Source organism: Nannobrachium achirus (genome assembly GCF_963921795.1).
Source record: "Nannobrachium achirus genome assembly, chromosome: 2".
Lineage (NCBI taxonomy): Eukaryota > Metazoa > Chordata > Actinopteri > Myctophiformes > Myctophidae > Nannobrachium > Nannobrachium achirus.
In genome coordinates this window covers 63,872,468-63,891,655 of record NC_137811.1, presented here as the reverse complement: position 1 = coordinate 63,891,655, position 19,188 = coordinate 63,872,468, and the positions used below count along the sequence as shown (strand labels likewise).

The 19,188-nt window shown below is 47.4% G+C and overlaps 1 protein-coding gene across 1 annotated transcript in view; it reads left to right on the top strand.

Moving 5' to 3' along the window:
* Nucleotides 1–12,801, top strand: part of arhgap33 (Rho GTPase activating protein 33) — a gene marked incomplete at both ends in the record, with an annotated part of 47,362 nt that extends 34,561 nt beyond the window's left edge. Inside the window, 9 exons of the mRNA XM_080743430.1 lie at nt 1,234–1,677; nt 2,273–2,359; nt 2,897–3,083; nt 3,344–3,510; nt 3,895–4,068; nt 9,293–9,699; nt 10,084–10,480; nt 10,981–11,967; nt 12,139–12,801. Of these exons, the coding sequence (XP_080599556.1) occupies nt 1,234–1,677; nt 2,273–2,359; nt 2,897–3,083; nt 3,344–3,510; nt 3,895–4,068; nt 9,293–9,699; nt 10,084–10,480; nt 10,981–11,967; nt 12,139–12,801 (3,513 nt within the window). The remainder of the gene's footprint in view (nt 1–1,233; nt 1,678–2,272; nt 2,360–2,896; nt 3,084–3,343; nt 3,511–3,894; nt 4,069–9,292; nt 9,700–10,083; nt 10,481–10,980; nt 11,968–12,138) is intronic.
* Between the last annotated feature and the right edge of the window lie 6,387 nt (nt 12,802–19,188).

Sequence of the window (19,188 nt, the reverse complement as noted above, 5' to 3'; positions counted from 1 at the left end):
CTAAATACCAATAATGATAATAATAACATGAAGTGTGAGTTCAGTAAGGTAACAGCCGTGTGGAATACTCACAGGGGGAGGTTGCTTCTTCTTCTAAAGAAGACCTACAGTAGTCAATATATCTTTATAGCACAGATTATAAAGACAAAAACTTCCCTTTATTTGCTCAGTTCATTGTCGGATTGCAAATGTACATTTAACAATAAAAATGCAAATACAAGAAGAATGAAAATGAAACCTATTAAGATTTACCAATGCCTTAATTTAGGCTTGTTCAAAAATAATTCCCAATTTAGATGTAAAAGGAGGAGGTTACGTTAGATATAGTCTTAGTTGCAGACCAGTCTAAATCTATTTAACACCAAATAGGCTTTATCTGAAAATAGAGAAATGTAACATTTTTAATTTAAGTAAGTTTTACCTTCCTCCATGTGGAACCAATTACTGCCCGAAATCTGAGCAAGGTGCAAGAGAAGAAATCCCCAAAAAGAGACCATAGGGTCCAAGGGCCCCGAGGGCCACGGGGGACACGGAGGGCCGGAAAAACCTCCCGAAAGATCCTCCCAAAAGCCTAAAAGATGCTCTTGTGTGAGCCCGTTATATATACTGTACGGTGGTCCGATCTCAAAGAAGTTCCCCTTTTGCACCTTTTCTGACATCCTCAGCATGACTAGGCATTTTACTGAACAGAAATACATGTCACATAAGCAGTATGAAGAGGAAGTGGAAATGGGGAAGCCCATATTAGGACAAAGAGGCCCCTGCCGTTAGCTACCTGTTGCTTAATCTGAGTTCCCAGAAGTTCTTTTTTACCTGTTGCTCAACTCTCAAGTGCACCCAGTGGTCATAATGACTCCTTTAGGCAAACCAAGTTATAATATAATTTTAAGTGAGTTTTTCAACATAAATTACGTTCTATTACATGTCTGCATGTTTAACAACAGACCCAAAACTGTACGGCCGTTGGGCACTGTCGGGTATTTTCAATTTGGGGAGACCCGTGAAGACCTCTAGAACAAGAAGAATGAGGAAGTAATGCGCTTTCCACCAGTGGTTGGTTGCCAATCAAGCAACCAATAGTTCCAAAGAAGAAGTAACACTTTTCCACTAGCGGTTGCCAATCGAGCAACCAATAGTTCTGTATAGTTCCAAACAATTGAATCCTCATAATGGAAGTTGATGAAGGTTTCCCCTTGCAGAGATAGTTGGCTGAATGTGTTTGTTTTGACTCAGGAGGATGACGGTGACGGAGACGAGGAAGAGGACGATGAGGACGACGAGGGAGACGGCGTTTACATGATGCCAGATTTCTCCAATCAGGAGCCAGCGTCTTCCTGGATGGCCGAGGACGTCATCGACTTTAGCCCCACCTTCCTGGAGGACGGACCGATCGGATTGGGCAGTAGTCGGGACTCTCCGCCCACCGGCAGCCCTCCGGCCTATCACTGCCTCAACCACCAAGTCCAGCGTCCCATCACAGAGGACCCAGACTCGGTGCTCAACCAATCAGAAGCTGTGGCCAGGCGGAGTTTGATCCTGGCCGCCACAGCTCCACCGCAGCAGGTGTTCGCTCAGCACAGACCATCCAATAGCAGCCCCGAGCAAGGCGAGGCGGCGAATCAGAATGCTTCTCAAAGCGCGTTCCCTCCCCCTGAGAGGCGGTCCTTCACTAAGAAGGTGGGGCTTCTTTAACATGTTTCTCTTTAGGGCAGGGTTCTTCAACAGGGGGTCTGTGACCCCTAGGTGGTCCTCAGAGTTACTACAGGGGGTCCTCCAAATCTTTGTGTGATAGAAACTTTTTTCTCCTTTTTTATATTAACCACTTGAATCCTAGTGTCCATATTCTGAGAACCTTAGGCAAAAATAGCAGATCTGTAATCTTGTAGATCGACTATTTTCGGCAAAGACGTTTTGTGTAGAGGGGAAAAAGAGTACAGAGTGAAATGTCAAGGTATGTATTGACGGTTCAAGTGGTTAAATACGTACAGTGTATCTGAAAACACAAATTGACATGAATCCAAAATACAATGATGATTCTGCTGTCAAACAATAAAACTATATCTAATCTATGAAAAGATTGTGGGTGTCCCTGCTTCATCTCTCTCTCTCAACTAAGGGGTCCTTGGCCTGAAAATGTTGAAGACCCCTGCTTTAGAGACATATTTGGAATATATACTGTATATATGCACTACAATATACTTTATGTATACTGTATGCAGAGCCCTTCTTCCATTTACACTGCCTTACTTGTGTCATGTTGTCTCCTGTGTAGATGGTCCATGCTTTGTCTTCTAAACCTCCTCCCAAGGCACCGACAATGGACATCTCTCAACCAATCGCCATCAGCGTCCCTGCCAAGGTCGGTATGCAACAAGTGTTTGTGTGATAAATATCAATAAACTGGGAGTATGCCTTCATACTTAACCTCACACTTATACTCACTATTCCATTGTGAAAATAGCAGATCTACATGGTGAGCATATAGATCTGCTATTTTCACAATTTCTACCTGTAATATTTGACAATTTTACCAATGTTTGACCAGAGGTACTAAAAAGGTCTTTAAAGTCCTTAAATTGTCACTTTAGAAATGTGCAGATCCCCTGTATACACTTATACTGTATGTTAGTTTGTTTGTTTGTCTGTTTACTGTTGATTGAGAAAACAATGTTAACATTTAGCTAAACATCTGGGGACCCCCCCCCAAAATAATTTGAGGACCCCTCTGGGGGTCCAGACCCACAGGTTGAGAACCACTGGTCTAGATCCTGTTAACTCAAGTTGACCTCTCAGTTGATTTCTCTACACTTGTGCACAACACAGTCCAATAACATACCTGTATGTCTCCATTTCTGCCCCCGGCCAATCATATCTGTCTTTCTTTGCACCCCGTCAGGTTTTAGAGATGATTGGCGGGCGGGCGGGCGAATCCCAGCAGCAGCCCGCCTCCGCCCCCGGTGGCTCGGCCCCGCCCCCTCAGATGATCTCCATGTTGCTGAGGTCATGTGACTTCCAGCTGAGTGACAGCTGCCAGCAGGAGCTCCACAGCAAACTGGGGACGGTCGTGCCTGGGTCTGTTAAAGGTGAGAGAGAGAGAGAGCCTGGGTCTGTTAGAGGAGAGAAAGAGAGAGAGCATGTCGCCCTAAAAGGAGTCTTACTAGTACATAATATATACGTATCAGTAGTCATACATGTAGTGTGTCAGTATATGTTTTGTCTAAGGAAATTCCTTTTGTGCTCAACTGCTCATCATTCAACAACATGTTTATGAATTATGTCTCTCCCTTTCCCTCTCTCTGTCTCCCTCTCTCTCTCTCTCTTTTTCCCCCCCTCCCCCCTCCAGGTATACCAGGACCTACCGGAGCCCCTCTGCCCCCCCAGCAGCCGCCCCCACCTCCCCCTAAAAACCCCGCCCGCCTCATGGCTCTAGTCCTGGCAGAGAGCGCCAACCGTGCCCTCCGTCACCAGGGCTCTTCCCCGCCGTACCACCCCCCCAATGCCAACAGCAAGGTAACATTTACCATGACGGTCAGCGATGCCCATAGACTGACCTATGCTATGGGGCTGTTAAGTCTGACATCATTTTGTAGGCAGAGGAGAACTTTTGGGGCCAAAAGGCCCCAGCGCCCGTGAATCTTTTTACTATTTTTACTATTTACTAATTTTTCTTCTCTTTGTTGTTGAAAGGAAAGTGGTAGAATTATACTTTAGTCATTATTTTTGTCTCGGATCTGTTGAAATAGCTAGGGACAGATATTGACAATAAATCTGCTTGGAGGTCTGACTACAAAATGATGTCACGGCTTAAAATCCCCATCAACCAGAACAACTTGTGAAGTTGATATTGCTGTGCCTGTGCCTTACTCAATGTCTCCTGTGTTGTGTTGTTGTCAGCAGGCTGACAGAGACCCTCGCCACCAGCTCTCTCTGTCGGCGGACGCTGCAGAGTTGCTGGCCTCTGAACCCACCGTGTACTCCTCTGTGGTGCAGCGCCCCCTGTCTGCCTGGATGAACAATAACGCTGCCGAAAGTACACCGACAAGCCAGGCCACCAGGACACACACACAGGTAGGGTGTTAGTCAGGGAAAGTTAGCAGAATATCTGTCAAATCTGGGAATAAATTCCTTACCAAACAATTTCTTCACCAATGTGTTGGTAAAGGTGTCTAGTAACATATCTAACAAAGATTGAAATTCAACATCCCTAGCAAAATGTTTGACAGCTAGGGTAATTCTGGGACTCATTCACTTACTATACACTATACTATAAGGGAAAGAATCACTCCCAAAATATGCTTTAAGTGGGATGTGAGGGGTCTAACTAGGTGTTTTTAATTATTCTGAATCCATTGCAGGCATTTGTTTTGCACGAAAAACATTCCTTGGGCCAAAAATGGACCCCATACGCCTTGTGAAAAGTGATGACTCATCACTAAACCATCGTTTTTTTGCGTCTGATTTTGGCCCAATTAATGTTTTTCGTGCAAAACAAATGCTTGCAATGGATTCAGAATAATTAACAAGAATTGACAGTCAATATAAAATCTGTGTGCTCGTTTTAGTGTAAAAAAAAGTTTGTAAAAAAATTTTTTTGAAAAAAAAAAAAGTTTGAAAAAAAAAAATAGAAAAAAAAAGGTTTAGGTCCAAAAATGTGTTAAAAAATCGACCTGATGGTGGCGCTATATGGGACAGATCCATGTCGATGAGATAAGTGTAGACATACTGTGTAGCGATTTGTGTGATTTTAGGGCAAAAACTGTAGGAGCAGTATTCAAAAATGTGTTTTAAAAAATTTGGCGGGGGTCCCTGGAGCTGCGGGGGTCCCTGGAAGGGTGGAGGTTGTGGATTGGCAGACAAGGATTGTGTGTGGAAAATTTCACATGGATAGGGGCAAAAAAGTGTGATGTGACGTGACAGACAGACTGACGGACAGACAGGCGGTGGAGGTTTTCATAGTAACGGCGACCTGACGGTCGCAATTATAATCATTAGTATTGTTTATTTTAATTATTATTATTAAGGAACTCTAGAAATCTCAGTTGGAACTGTTACCCCAGTGACCCGATGCTGGATAAGCGGTTGAAGATGGATGGATGGATGGATGGATTATTTTAGAGTAAGCTACTTTATTTACCATTATTGTGTACTCCGCCACATGGGGAGCAATCTTCAATTCAATCTTCAATTCAAAGAAGCTTTATTGGCATGAGAACACAAACGTTTACACAGTGGTGGAAAAAGTACCTACATTTTTATAATTAAGTAAAAGTATCAATTCTGCAATGTAGAATCACTCTGTTACAAGTAAAAGTCCAGAATTACAAATGTACTTGAGTAAAAGTACAAAAGTATTGGTATCCAAATGTACTTAAAGTACCAAAAGTAAAAGTACAAAATGTTTGAAAATAGCAGATCTACAAGCTCACAACGCGTCGCACCGCAATGCGTTGTGAGCTTGTAGATCGGCTATTTTCAAATAGCCTTGGTATAACATAGGGCTAAAGTGGTTTATGTATGTTTTAAACTGTAGTTATTGCTTTGTAGATTAGCATTATTGGGCTAAATGTAAAGACGCTACGCTGCGCCAACCGTGAATTCAACACAATCTGCTGTTGAGCAGTTTAACCAATTTGCTCCGTACGTCTACACAAACGGTCAGATTACAAAGATAAATTGCTTAGTGAAGGCTCACGGATGTCACCATAGGGTACGCTCCAGCAGAATGTCCCGTAATGATCGTATTATTTAAAGAGGAGCATTTTAATCCGATCGGTCGTTGTTTCCTTAAAAAGGTATTAATGTATCTAAGTGCAGTACACCTCGCAACCGATGGGGTCGCATGGCTGAAAAACAACAGAAAATGACGTCTGATCGGATTAAAATGCTGTTTATTAAGCAATACGAAAGATACGGGTAATTCTGCTTGAGCGTACCATACTGTGACATCTGTGAGACTTCAGTAAGCACTTTATCTTTGAAATATGAACGTTTTTGTAGACGTACGTAGCAAATAGGTTTAACTGCTCAACACGAGGTTGAAGTGAATTTATTACGTGTCCTATCTAAATTGGTCGGGCTAACAGTGCTAAATGTAGCATAATCAGTGTTTGTGTAACTTCAGTTAGAAAGATAATCTGACGGTTCTGACAGACTTAACCTCCTCGCGTTGTGAGCTTGTAGAAGAGCAAAAATAGAGTTGGGTCGCCGTTTTATTCCATGAGTAATTGTGTATAACATGCCTGCGTTAGCCTGCAGCTAGCGCTAGCTAGCGTTAGCGTTAGCCGTTAGCCACACATCCAGAATAGTCTAATAAGTCAATTTTCCAACGGCGAGTGAACGATTGCATTCCGTGTCCTTCATGGATTTTTTTCCCCCTGGCTGTTTTTATTGTCCAAAAAGAAAACGTTCTGAACGTTAAAACTAGATAGGTTTACGATCATGACAATGTTGTCAATGCTAAGTCAATGCTAAGCAGGGACAACAAACATTTGAGTACTTTTGCCAACACTGCTAATTTCCCCCATAGCCTGGGGGGGTACTGTCCTGCGATTGGCCCTTAACTCAGTACCATGTGACATGGATAGCCAGTCCAGAAGAGGTACCCAACGGTCGCTAGAATCTCGTCTAAGAAAATGAGCTGATGAAAGAAATCTGTTACACAGATTTAAAAACACCTAGTTAGACCCCTCACATCCCACTTAATGCATATTTTTGGGAGTGATTTTTCCCCCTTAGTACAGTGTATAGTAAGTGAATGAGACCCAGAATTACCCTAGCTGTCAAATATTTTCCTAGGGATGTTGAATTTCAATCTTTGTTAGATATCTTACTAGACACCTTTACCAACACATTGGTGAAGAAATTGTTTGGTAAGGAATTTATTCCCAGGGTTTTATAAAAATTCCCTGACTATGTGTTAGTTATAGCTATGAAATGACATGTTTAATGTGCTCATTTACTTGGTGTGAAGTTGTGTTTAGATATTATCAAGTGTAGGTTTTTTTCTTTTTTTCTTTCTTTGATGAGGGAATGGAGGCTTGATTCAGTGATTTCTCAGAAAGTAACTTTGCATTAACAATAATGAGACCATCAGGAACCTTTATGTTCAGTGCTCGGGTGTGAGAGTGGTAAAGTGCCATTGACACAGTGTGAGCTTGTAGATCAGCTATTTGAATTATTAAAAACGTTTTTTCAAAATGGTAAAAGAAATGTCAAAAACGTTTAAGGATAATGGGTAAGGCATGGACGAAAATACAGCCCACTAAAGGGGAACACACACTGGACGCGGAGGCGGCGCGTAAGCGACGCGTCAAAACATACGGCCCCATTATTTTCAATGAACTAACCCACACCGGCGGCGTCAGACGCGCGCAGTCTCGCCTGCCGCGCCGATTCGCCACTGTTCTATTTTTCCAGCGTTGCCGCGCGTTGAACATGTTCTCCCATGGTTCTCCCCACCGGGGAAATGGATGTGCTGTGTGGCAGCGCGCCGCATCCAGTTGGGGTTACCGTGCGGCACTTCATGTGGACGCGACGCTGCGCAGCCGTTCGCGTCCAGTGTGTGCTCCCCTTTAGTCTTAAGTGGTTCTAATGAAAAAGAACAACCCACCACCAACACTGGTTGGTGAATATTGCTTACACAGCCACGTCGCGCACGGTTTAAACTCACAGTGCTGCAGAATCTCACAGGATATTTTGTCAGAGCCTTCATTGGACACGTGTGCTGGGTAGTTCTCAATTGAGAGCAAAGACTTTACTGCCCTCAAACTAGAGGCCAAGGTCAACTTTAAGGGCCAACTTCACAGGTTTTTGACCTGAATCCTCTGGTTCTATTGGGAGGAGAAACACTTCTGAATGCTTGTCCCATAAGAGCTCCCTCTCATAAGCTCTGGAAAAACCTACTTCAAATGTACGCAAAGTTTTCAAAAGTTTTGGTAAAGCAGACAAAGTCACTCTTTAAGTGAGTGAGTGACTGTGTGCGTGAGTGTGTGTGTGTGTGCGTGCGGCCTAAGTGGTGCGTTGAGTGTATGTATGTAGGTCAGATTCTGTTCTAGTCTCTCTGTATGGGTCAGTGGTTGTGGGATTTAAACCCCTGTTCAGGCTGACTACTAACCCATTAAAACCCGATTTATTCTTGGTCATACAACGATGTCACTCGTCGAAAATAGCCAAACTACAAGCTCACAACGTTTTATTTTTGGCAAAGTGAGCTTTTATATCTTGGCTATTTCCGGCAAGTGACACCGTCTTACGATGGAGTATGAATTGAGCGTTAGAAGCATCACCTTATCCTTAAAGTTAGAATAAATAGCACTTCCCTTTAAAACAGAACATTAAGTCACTGTAGATGTTTGTATTTGTTTCCTTATTGATTTTTTTGGAGCGGTGAAAGCGCTCCCAATAGACAGGTATGTCCGTGGGTATGTGGCTGGCTGGCTGGCTGGCTGGCCGTGTCCGTCCGTCCGTAGCCTGGCAATACCTTGAGTGGCCACACACAACACACTAGTTAAAGAGGGGCGCTGTTTTCTGCAGGCCAGGCACACTCACCACACACACACACACACACACACACACACACACACACACACACACACACACACACACACACACACACGCACACACACACACACACAGGGTATAGCTGCTCAGATTCACCGCTCCACTTCGAACCGAGGTTTGATTTTTTTTTTACATGGCACTGTTACAAATGACGATAAATCGAAATGTACTTCATTTATTCCCACTGTGTGTGTGTGTGTGTGTGTGTGTGTGTGTGTGTGTGTGTGTGTGTGTGTGTGTGTGTGTGTGTGTGTGTGTGTGTGTGTGTGTGTGTGTGTGTGTGTGTGTGTGTGTGTGTGTGTGTGTGTGTGTGTGTGTGTGTGACAAATCTGTCTTCATTCTTGAAGTGGCCTGTACCTTTGATTCTAGTTTGGAGGAAGCCTTTATGACCAAAGTCATCAAATACCTGCCGCTCCTCCAAACCATCACAGAGCTAGGCTATAGCTGCAGTCTACTTGTGTTCATCGTTGGCAGCCTAGGACATGTACAGTACATAGGTTGGTTGTAAGATGCCTCCAACAACTTGGGAAGCCAAAAAAAGCAGCTAAACAGATTGCAAAATTCTGTGCAATTTCTTCTATTATTGGTAGCCGTGTGGGCATTGAATATTTGTCCAAGATTTGCTGACTGTACATTATTTACAGCACCTTGTAATATGTGTGTCCTTGTATTGTATCCCTTATTTGAACATAAATAAAATGTCTAAACGTGTGTGTATGTGTGTGTTTCCCAGGACACGGGCACCCTGTCGTCTGAGACGTCCGTCTCTGACTCCGTAGCCACCGACCTATCGGGAGGCAGCTCCTCGGGAGACGAACACACCCCCAGCCCGGTCTACACCAATCAGAGCCAGAGCTCCAGCAGGCGGAGTCCCTCCTCCAACTCGCAGCAGCCGGCGTCCAGGCGGAAGCCTCCGGCGTACGGCCGCCAGCTCTCCGCCCCTCATCTGCACCAGAAGACCACCACGACCGCTGCTTCTCCCACCGCCGTGGCCACGGTGTCCGCCTCCGTCTCCACCCAGAACATCTCGGTGGCCGCGGCCCAGCAGGCTCAGCTGCAGCTCCACTCCCAGCACTCCCAGTCCCAGTCGGTGGCGGTGTATCCCCTGCAGCCCTCCCAGCCCCAGATGCACCACTCCAGGTCTGAGTATTATCCTGAAATAAATTGTCCTCCGTCATGCACTGGGATCAATTCACCTTTTATTTGCCGAGCTGCATATTATCCAGTACCATTTAAACCCTCAAACAGAGGGTCAAACAGACCTGGGAAAGTGGAAATAACATACTTGATACTGTCTTTTCATTTTTGTTTCACTCTCTACCAAATCTCTTGGCCAAACAATAGCCGATCTACAAGCTAACAGTCACAACGCGTGGCAACAGCTATTGTTTGGCAGAAGTTCCGCCCAGGATAATGTTGGGGATAGGTTGGGGATATTTTGATAAATCGCGATAATATTGTAAATCGCAATTTCTTTGGTCACAATAATCGTGACTTGAAATTTCCATATGGTCCCATTCCTAGGTCTGAGAGCTCCCCGCTGTCCCAGGCCATCGCTCATCAGCCCGGGAGGCCCAAGGTGCCCCCCAAGCCCCTGGACCTGGTGGCCCCCACCCAGCGAGACAGGGACCCCCCATCCCAGAGGAACAGAGACCTGGCTCTCCAGGTGGCCTCTGGGCCCGCCTGGGACCCCCGGGACCCCCGGGACCATCACCCTCTGGCCAGGTCGGAGCTGCGGCGGTCCCTGGACGCTGACAGGGTGCGTCGCCTGGTGGGGGAGCCAGGCGGCGGGCAGCCCCCGCTGGCCAGGGCCTTCTCTGAGCGCCTGAGTGGCGCTCCGGACAGGCTGGCCAGGTACCATGCTGCCAGGGCCGCCAGCCAGCCTGTCTCTGCCTGCCCTCCACCACCCGCCTGCGCACTGGTACGTCACAGCAGGGAGCACAGGGGGGACATGGTGGAACAGTGACAGGAGAGACGGACAGTAGGAAAGTTGACAGTTGGGATACAGAATGTAGGAAACCTGAGTGGGAGACTGTGTAGTAGAGAGAGGCAGTAGGAAAGCTGAGAGAGAGAGACGGTGTAGGAGAGACAGACATTAAGAAAGCGGGGATGAAGATAGTCTATTAAATCAAATCAAGCTTTATTTATGAGAGACAAACCGTAGGATAGCTGATAGGGAGACGGCGTAGAAGAGACAGGCACAGTGTCGGAGAGACAGGCAGTAGAAAGCTGAGAGGGAGACAAGGGAGAGAGAGCTCTGGTGGGATCAGATCCTAGACCAGCAGGTGTCCAAAGTGTTTAACAGGTAGTGCGTCACACAGTTGCCTTTGTAGTCGATGTATAAGTCATTTCTGTCCATGTAAAGAGATGGTCCAGCCCTTGTCTTCTCATCTCAGTGACCATGTTTGTCTCTCCCCGTAGCCTCCGGCCTCCCATCCAGGCTCTGCTCACGGCAACCTCCACCCGATGGCCTCCTGTTCCGCAGACGACCAGGGGAAGGTGGAGAACTTCTACTATGAGATCGGAGCTCCCAAGGGTGACGGGCCCCTGCCGCTCCACCCGCACCCCCACCCTTCCCCCTCCGGCCCGCCCAGCTACGCCCGGCACGCCTACCTCAACATGAGGTCAGAGGACTTCCTGAGTGACCGCCCCGGCCCCGGCAGCAGCAGACCCCAGTCCCGCGGCGGCACGCCCGGTTACCACGGCTACCCGGACGGCGGGAGGCGGGGGGGCCAGCTGTGGTCGTCGGATGCCACCAGAGCCTGGGCCGCCTCCCACTCCCTGCGTTGCCACGACAACAGCAATAACAGGCCCTGCCTCCAGCGGCAGCCGACGTCGTCGTCGTCGGTGCGGCTGCCGCCGGCTCGCAGCGAGATGCACCCCCTCGCCCACGCCTCCTTCTCCCCGCTCGTCTCCTCCTCCTCCTCCTCCGCACCTCCCCAGGCCCACCCCGCCCCCCTGCACCCGTACTTCCAGAACGGCCGGGTGTATTACCGCTCGCAGCTGGACAACGCACCTCCCACGCAGCAGCAGCAGCAGGGGGCCTTGCAGCCCGGTGGAGCCGAGCGCCCGGAACCTGTCTACGTCAACTACCCCTTCACCTCCTCCTCCTCTCAACCGCCTCCTCCTCCGTACGTCTCCTCCTCCGCCTCCTCGGCTGCTCCTGTGAGTCGAGGTTGGGCCACCAGCGACCTGGACCCTCCTGCTCAGCCCCCTCCCGACCCCTCGTCCTCCCCTCTCCTCCTCTCCCCGCTGCTCCTCACCCCTCCCGACCAGGAGCAGAGAGACTCCTCCTCCTCCTCCTCCTCTCCCTCCCCGGCGTCTCTCAGCCCCTCCCCCGCCGCGCCCCCCGAGCCCACCACGTCGTCTCCGGAGCCGGACGATCGAGACGCCGGCCGCCAAGGCCCGGCGAACCCCGAAAACACGGAGGGAGGGACGGACGAGCAAGACAGAGGAGAGAGAAGGGAGGACGGAGGAGGAGGGAGAGAGTGGAGGTCGGGGGGAAGCCCCCCCCTAGCAGGGTCCGGGGGTGGTGGTCGCGACGCCACCCCTCCCCCCACCACCGCCATGTCCGGCCAGGACATCGCCGCTCTGCTGATGGAGAAGATGACGCAGGAGGAGCGAGAGGAGAGGAGCAGCAAGGGTCGTCCAGACCCCGCCTCCCCGCCCTCCCCGCCGCACATGCACCCGCCCAACCCCTACGCGCCCCCCTCTGCTCCTCCTCCCCCGCCTTACCACCAGCACCCCGCCGCCTCCTCCTCCTCCCAGCGCGGGGAGGCGTGGTGGCGCTCCGCCTCGGCGACCGGCCAGCGCTACCGGCAGGTGTTTGACGTCCTGCCCTCGGGCGACCAGGTCCTGAGGTTCCACCGCTCCGAGGAGGAGGCGGCCGCACGCGCCGCCGCCGCCGCCGACCACAATCCCTACACGACCCGGCCCGGGTACCAGGACGCCCCCTACCACCCCCCCCACCAACACCGCTCCTCATACCCCTCCTCCCACCACCACCAGCTCTCTGCTGCTCCCTTCGGGGGTCCCAGAGGGAACTACGCGCCGCCGCAGCCCCCCCAGAGCCAACTCCAGCACACGAGTCACTACCCTCCACCTCCTCCGCAACAACAACCCCTCTACCCCCCCAGGAGGGAGATGATCCCCGATCCCCGGGCCATGAGGGGGCAGAGAGGGCTGGTCCGACAGGGCAGCCTGCCTGGAGCGCCCTGGAGCCAAACCAGGTCCTACTGCTAGACCACCACCAGGCAGGTCTTTTTAAAGGCCTTGCAGCATTGTTAAGACGGCACAGTTGAGAGATGGGATGACGTCTCAAGCCCAGATTTGAACCTGTGATGTTGTTGCGACGACGTCTGTTGTGCCTGCAGAGTTACGGTCTGAGCCGTCAGAGAACTCCTTAAGACAGCTCTGATCTCAGAGCAGTGGCGTCCAATCCCACTGGGCCGTTGTGTTCAGATGAGTGCTAATGCCCTGCTCTCCTATTGGTAGTTACTAACTACTACTACTACTAGTTAGTTTGATAACACAACCATGCCCCTGTACAAAACACACTGTCTGCAACAATGATAGAGTGCAGCTATCGTGTTCAATTAATTGTTTGGTGGATAAACATGTTCATACCTTACATCTGCGCTGTCCAAGTCGCGTGTCACGAAGGGGCTGAGGTTTTATGTTGCAACAAAACACCACACCAGATTTAATTTAATTTCAGAAATTAGCACAACTTTAACCAACGAGGGTGGGGGATAAATATTGGTGAAATGAATCAGCTGATGTAGTGTTTGCTTGGGATGAAAACCTGCATACACCCTCCATGGCATATGAGTCGATATACCACGGCCTTAGACTGAGTTGTGCGCAGGGGCATAAGACATACAGCTTGTAAATGCACTTCTGTGCCTGAGTAACCTCAGTTTCTCTCTGAGGGAGGCTGCAGGTGGGTAGTGGTAAAGTTACTTGCACACTATCCAAACCTCCACCGGCTGTCCCTCCGTCACTCCCTCTGTCACACGTCACACGTCACACTTTTGCCCTGCTCATATCTCTGCAACCGTTGCCCCGATCCATGCCAGATTTTGCACACACACTCCTTGCCTGCCAAACTACAACCTCCAAGGACCCCCGGAGTTTCGGGGACCCCCAGGTCCCTGGGGGACCCCCAGGTGTAAAAAATTACCAAATGTGCAAAAATGACCAAATGACCACCCCAACGGGGCTGCTCACGGGGCATTCCCGGGGACCACCCACTCCTGGTGCTCCAGAACGGATGCAAAAGTGGTGGCGCCCCCAGTGGAGGACCCCCTGCCACTGCAGCTCACATAAAATGCCGTAACTCGGGCTAGGAGCGACCGGGAGAGCCGGGGCCGGTACCTATTCGTCCGCCTTGGCGGCGAGGAGACCCCACCCCTCATTTCTCACATGGCCCTCTAGCGCCACCATGAGGCCGATTCAGATTTTGCCCTAAAATCACGAAAATCACTACACAGTATGTCTACACTCATGTCAACAACATGGATCAGGAAGATTTTGGAAAAACACATTTTTGCTCTATTTATGGAGATAAGCGACCAACGGTCGCTTATCTCCCGATTAGGGAGTCTTACTGGTGGTAAAGAGTGACTGTCCTGTAGTACAGAACAGCCCCGGGTGTGATGTTGTGACGTTTCAACCGAATCCGCTCACTTATGCTACTGAAGGCTACTGACCTTCAGATGAAATGTTTCAGCAGGGAGACAGACTGTATGTACTGTAGAGCTTCCTTGGGAAGGAACTCGTTCCTCCTAAGAGGAGTTGGGTGCACACACAGGTCCCGAGACTCTAGCACAGTGTTTCACAACCACTGGGTCTGGACACATTTTTATGGGTCCCTCAATTATTGGTTTCCTACATTTTGTTTGTCATTATTATTATTTCATATAGGGCTGTCACGATTATGAAATTTCACATGATGATTAATTCTCACTCAAATAACTGTGATTAACGATTTAATTGTGTTTTTGTCATTGACATTTACATTTCAGTTTGGCTTGTAGGCTTTGAAGTTGCACATGGCAATTATGACACATAACCTAAATATACGAATAAATTACTGACATATGTTTTATATAAATGAACATATAAATGAACATATATAAATATTTGTCAACATGTAAACGATTATGCCAATTATCACAAAATAATTGCGATTACGTCAAATAATTGCGATTAGACAATTATGTAATAATTGTGACAGCCCTAGTCATTATTATTTCACAAGCTCACAACGCGCTGCGAAGCGATCTGCTGTTTTCACTGGTTTACTTCCCGGTGCAAACGTCTAATCTCTCTTTTGGGGTCTCGAGCTAAAAGGTTTGGAGAACCACTGCTCTAGCAGGTCTCCTTTGACTCTCAACACCCAGAGACCACAACGACAAGACGGAGCGTTCTTAAGGAGGTTTCTGTCACCCGTCTCAAACTCTCAACTCTGCTGTTACCTTAGCTGTCACTCGTCGCTCAAAGCGCCGTTCAGACAATTTGCCCCCAAAAACTGTCAATGACTGGCAGCTCAGTGGAAGTGTTGACAGCTTGTAAAGAGGCTGTGGGGCTTCTGCTGGGAGACTGATTATCAACACAAGCACAGATACCAGGTTGTGACCAGGCTGCCACCAGCCAATCAACTGGGCACACAGCTGGACCAATGAGGAGAGGGCGAGACGACGTGGGCGGTACAATCATGGAGAGGACGAAGTGTCTTATAGAAGAACATAACCGGCTTGGTTTGACTTAAAGAGCTGTTTTTGTACTGATAACCGCTTGCTATCCACGTGGAATACCCAGGATAAAAGGACATGGAACGGAAGCGGATGGGAGCTTGGAGGGCTGGGTGGAGAACAGGGCTGTATGGACCTAATGGACTGGATTTAACTGGAATGGACCAGAACAGAAGACTGCCTCAGTAGTATGTGTACATAGAGGTGTGTGTGTGTGGGTGTGTGTGTGTGTGTGAGTGTGTGTGAGAGAGAGAAAGAGAGAGACAGACACAGAGACTATGTATACAAAAGGTGTCTGGCTCACTCCAACACTTATTAGTGAGGAGACAGACTTGTAGAGTTTAAATTAGCAAAGGCATAATTTTTAAGTTTTCTCTCATTGTTTTGGTTTTTGTTGGATACTTTTGTTTTGTATTTATTTAGTTTGATCCCTGTTTTCCAGCAACACCAGGATACAACAGTATAGCTGGTCTGCTTCAGTATGTGAGCTGCCAATGATAGTGGTGTGTGTGTGTGTGTGTGTGTGTGTGTGTGTGTGTGTGTGTGTGTGTGTGTGTGTGTGTGTGTGTGTGTGTGTGTGTGTGTGTGTGTGTGTGTGTGTGTGTGTGTGTGTGTGTGTGTGTGTGTGTGTGTGTGTGTGTGTGTGTGTGTGTGTGTGTGTGTGTGTGTGTGTGCGTGCGTGCGTGCGTGTGCGCATGTTTGCACGTTGTGAGGTGTACAGTAACACTGCCTTCTCGTTTTATAAGTGGCTTGTCTGTTTGTACCTGTCCCTCTGTGTGTGTGTGTGTGTGTGTGTGTGTGTGTGTGTGTGTGTGTGCGTGCGTGCGTGTGATGTGTGTGCACGCGCACTGTACGTCTGTTCTGCTCTTTATTAGCCATAAGGAATTGTCTCTATGCAACGTGACATTCATGTTCTCTGTAGATGTACTCTCTCTGATGATCTGTCCATTGTTCAGTCAAATACTGAACTTGTCTGCTCTCTCCATAAACACTTGAGGTGTAAAGGGCGTCTGAAAGGTGTGGACTCGCAGGGAGAAGCTTTCGTGCTCCCTCACCGAACACACGTCCTCAGAGGGACAGTGGAAGGTGACGGGGTGACAAGGGGGAAAAAAAGACTTTCCAAAGTTCCAGTCAGAAGCTCTGCAATCCCGACTAGGGATATGCGATATTAACGTTTATTGTGATAAAAAACACTCACGATAATCTTATTGTGGAGATTAAATTGATTGCGATATCGTCCTCCGTCATGCAATGGGATCAATTCACCTTTTATTTGCCGATCCAATACCACTTAAACCCTCGATAATTGGTAAAAGGTACATAATATACGTATTGATAGTCTTTTTTTCACTCTCTATCAGTTGCAACGCGTTGTGAGCTTGTAGATCTGCTATTTTTTGGCAAATGTTCCCACCCCAGGATATCGTTAATCGTGATTTCTTTTGTCACAATAATCGTGATATGAAATGTTCATATCGTCCCATCCCGACTTCACTTGACTGTCACATGGCAACAAGAACCAGTTTTAAAGCTTTTCTCTTTTTTTCTTTTCTTTCGGCAAGCGACAGCCAGGTGGCTTCGTGCTCATCCAGGTGACTCCAGGCGTTTCAGACTCCCTCTCTGTGATCGGAAACAATGTAACTGTTATACATTCCACTCCATGCTGATAAGCACATAATTATACAGTAGGCAGTAGGCACTGGACTGCAGTCTGTACTAAGCTGTGAATCTTTGTCCACGGCAACATTCCCTTCTTTCACCATTGTGTCTTAATGCTTACCTCTGTTCTACAACCTGCTAGACTCGCATACACACGACCACCAACTGTCTGTCTGTCTGTAGTGTGCAGTCTGTCAGTCAGTCTGTTGATTCATATATTATGACTGTTTAGTCGTACAGTTTGTCTCAAGCATTGAGATGATCAGACAGGATGCCACAGAACTAAATGGTGCATTTAGATATAGTATAAATGCTTCAATAGAGGAACACTGTCTTAATTCAACTTGTATTGGGTGTCCTGACTTCGCGGTCAACTTATAAATCCCAGTCCCAATGTGAGGAAACCACTTGAGAAGCATTGCATGCCTGCCGGTGTCATTGAACCGCAGGATTTGACCTCTACGGCAGATTAAACTTTGTAGTGTGACGGTGTCACGCACCGTAAATAACCGATCTATAACCAATTTCACAACGCATCGCGTTGTAAAATCGGTTATAGATCGGCCATTTTCAGAGTGCGGGCCCGTCATACGACAGAGCATACTTTAGGCATTACAAGGTACGTTTGATTCAAACGAATAGTGACCGCATGTTTCAATATTTAAGCAAGTACATTTTAATTGACTGTTTCTTTATCATCTTTCCTTACTCCACCTCAGTTTCAAGTACATGTGAGAGACTTTTCTGTTTTAAAGTTTGTAACCGGACTGTTCAGCCAAATTCAATTTATTGTGAGCCGAGCCGTGGATACTGTTGGAGCTATGCGCCATGAGCATTAGCCACAGCTTGGCTCACACTGTATAAATTAGGCTTTAGAAACTTTTAATTTGATCGTGCATCAGTTCATATAACTTTTTATAGCGCAGCTGTGATACGCAGCATGGGTCGTTCTGCTTTCACATACACAATGTTTGACACCCCCGGTTACGGTCGATACAGTATGCTTCTATGGTGATACGTTTTACACTATATGTTTACATTGTGAGTGTGTGTGCGTGCGTGCGTGCGTGTGTTTGTGTGTATTTGTTAACACCTGCCCTTCTTTTCATATCTATGCAGTGACATATAAGTCAGTGAAAGTTAGAAACACTTAATTACTGTACTACCTACATGTCTGGTGTGTGTGCGTGTGTGTGTGTGTGTGCGTGTGTGTGTGTGTGTGTGTGTGTGTGTTAACCCCAGTGTGTGATAGACACTGGGTCTTGCAGCACTTGTGTTCAGGCAGGCAGTGATGTTGATATTTTGTCAGAATTCTGAGGTGTGAATAAAAGATGCTGGCTTAACAGGAAACAATGAGTCCTTCTTCTTTTTCTTTTCTTTTTTTTACCCATTGGTATGTACAATTTACCATCTAGCCCATACATGGGCAACTGGCGGCCCGAGGGCCACATGCGGCCCCTACCTTCACTTAATGCGTCCCTCAGGTTAATATCGTAATACTATAATAGTATATTATTGATTTCAGCTCTTACCATTCCAAACATGCAAACATTACCCGCTTTAATTACTTCAGTCTATATTAGTAGCTTAATGGCTAGTACTACTAGTATTTCTTATATCCAATGTATTTAAGTTCATAAAGTTAACATAAGAACAATTAAATGAATTTGAAATTAAATAAAATGTTTACTTTTCAGGATTCCAATTCAAGAATAGCGAAAAATTATTCAGGATTCCAATTCAAAAATATCAAAAATAGCACATCTACAAGCTCAAAACGTGTCGCACTGCGACGCGTTTTGAGCTTATAGATAGGCTATTTTTGATATGTTTGTCTGTATTATGAATTGTGGCCCTCTGGACAGAGTGTGAAAATATAGTGGCCCTCTCCATCATCAAAGTTGCCCACCCCTGATCTAGCCTATTTTTCAACCAAATGATTATTTGCTTCTGGGGGTCCCTGGCACAAGATGGGGGTCTGTCTGCGGCCAAACACATATCAAATTGGTGGTTCTTGACATGAAACAGTTTGTCATGGGATAGATTTTATAAAGGAAATATATAATCAGCTTCGGGTAGAAGGAAATGTGACTCAATGAATTGTTGGTCAACAGTGAACAATGATACAAAGCTAACAAAGGTTGAAAATATGTTTTCAGATTCATGGGTGCAGTTTCTCTTTCAAGCCACCAGGTGGTGTAAATGACGGCCATAA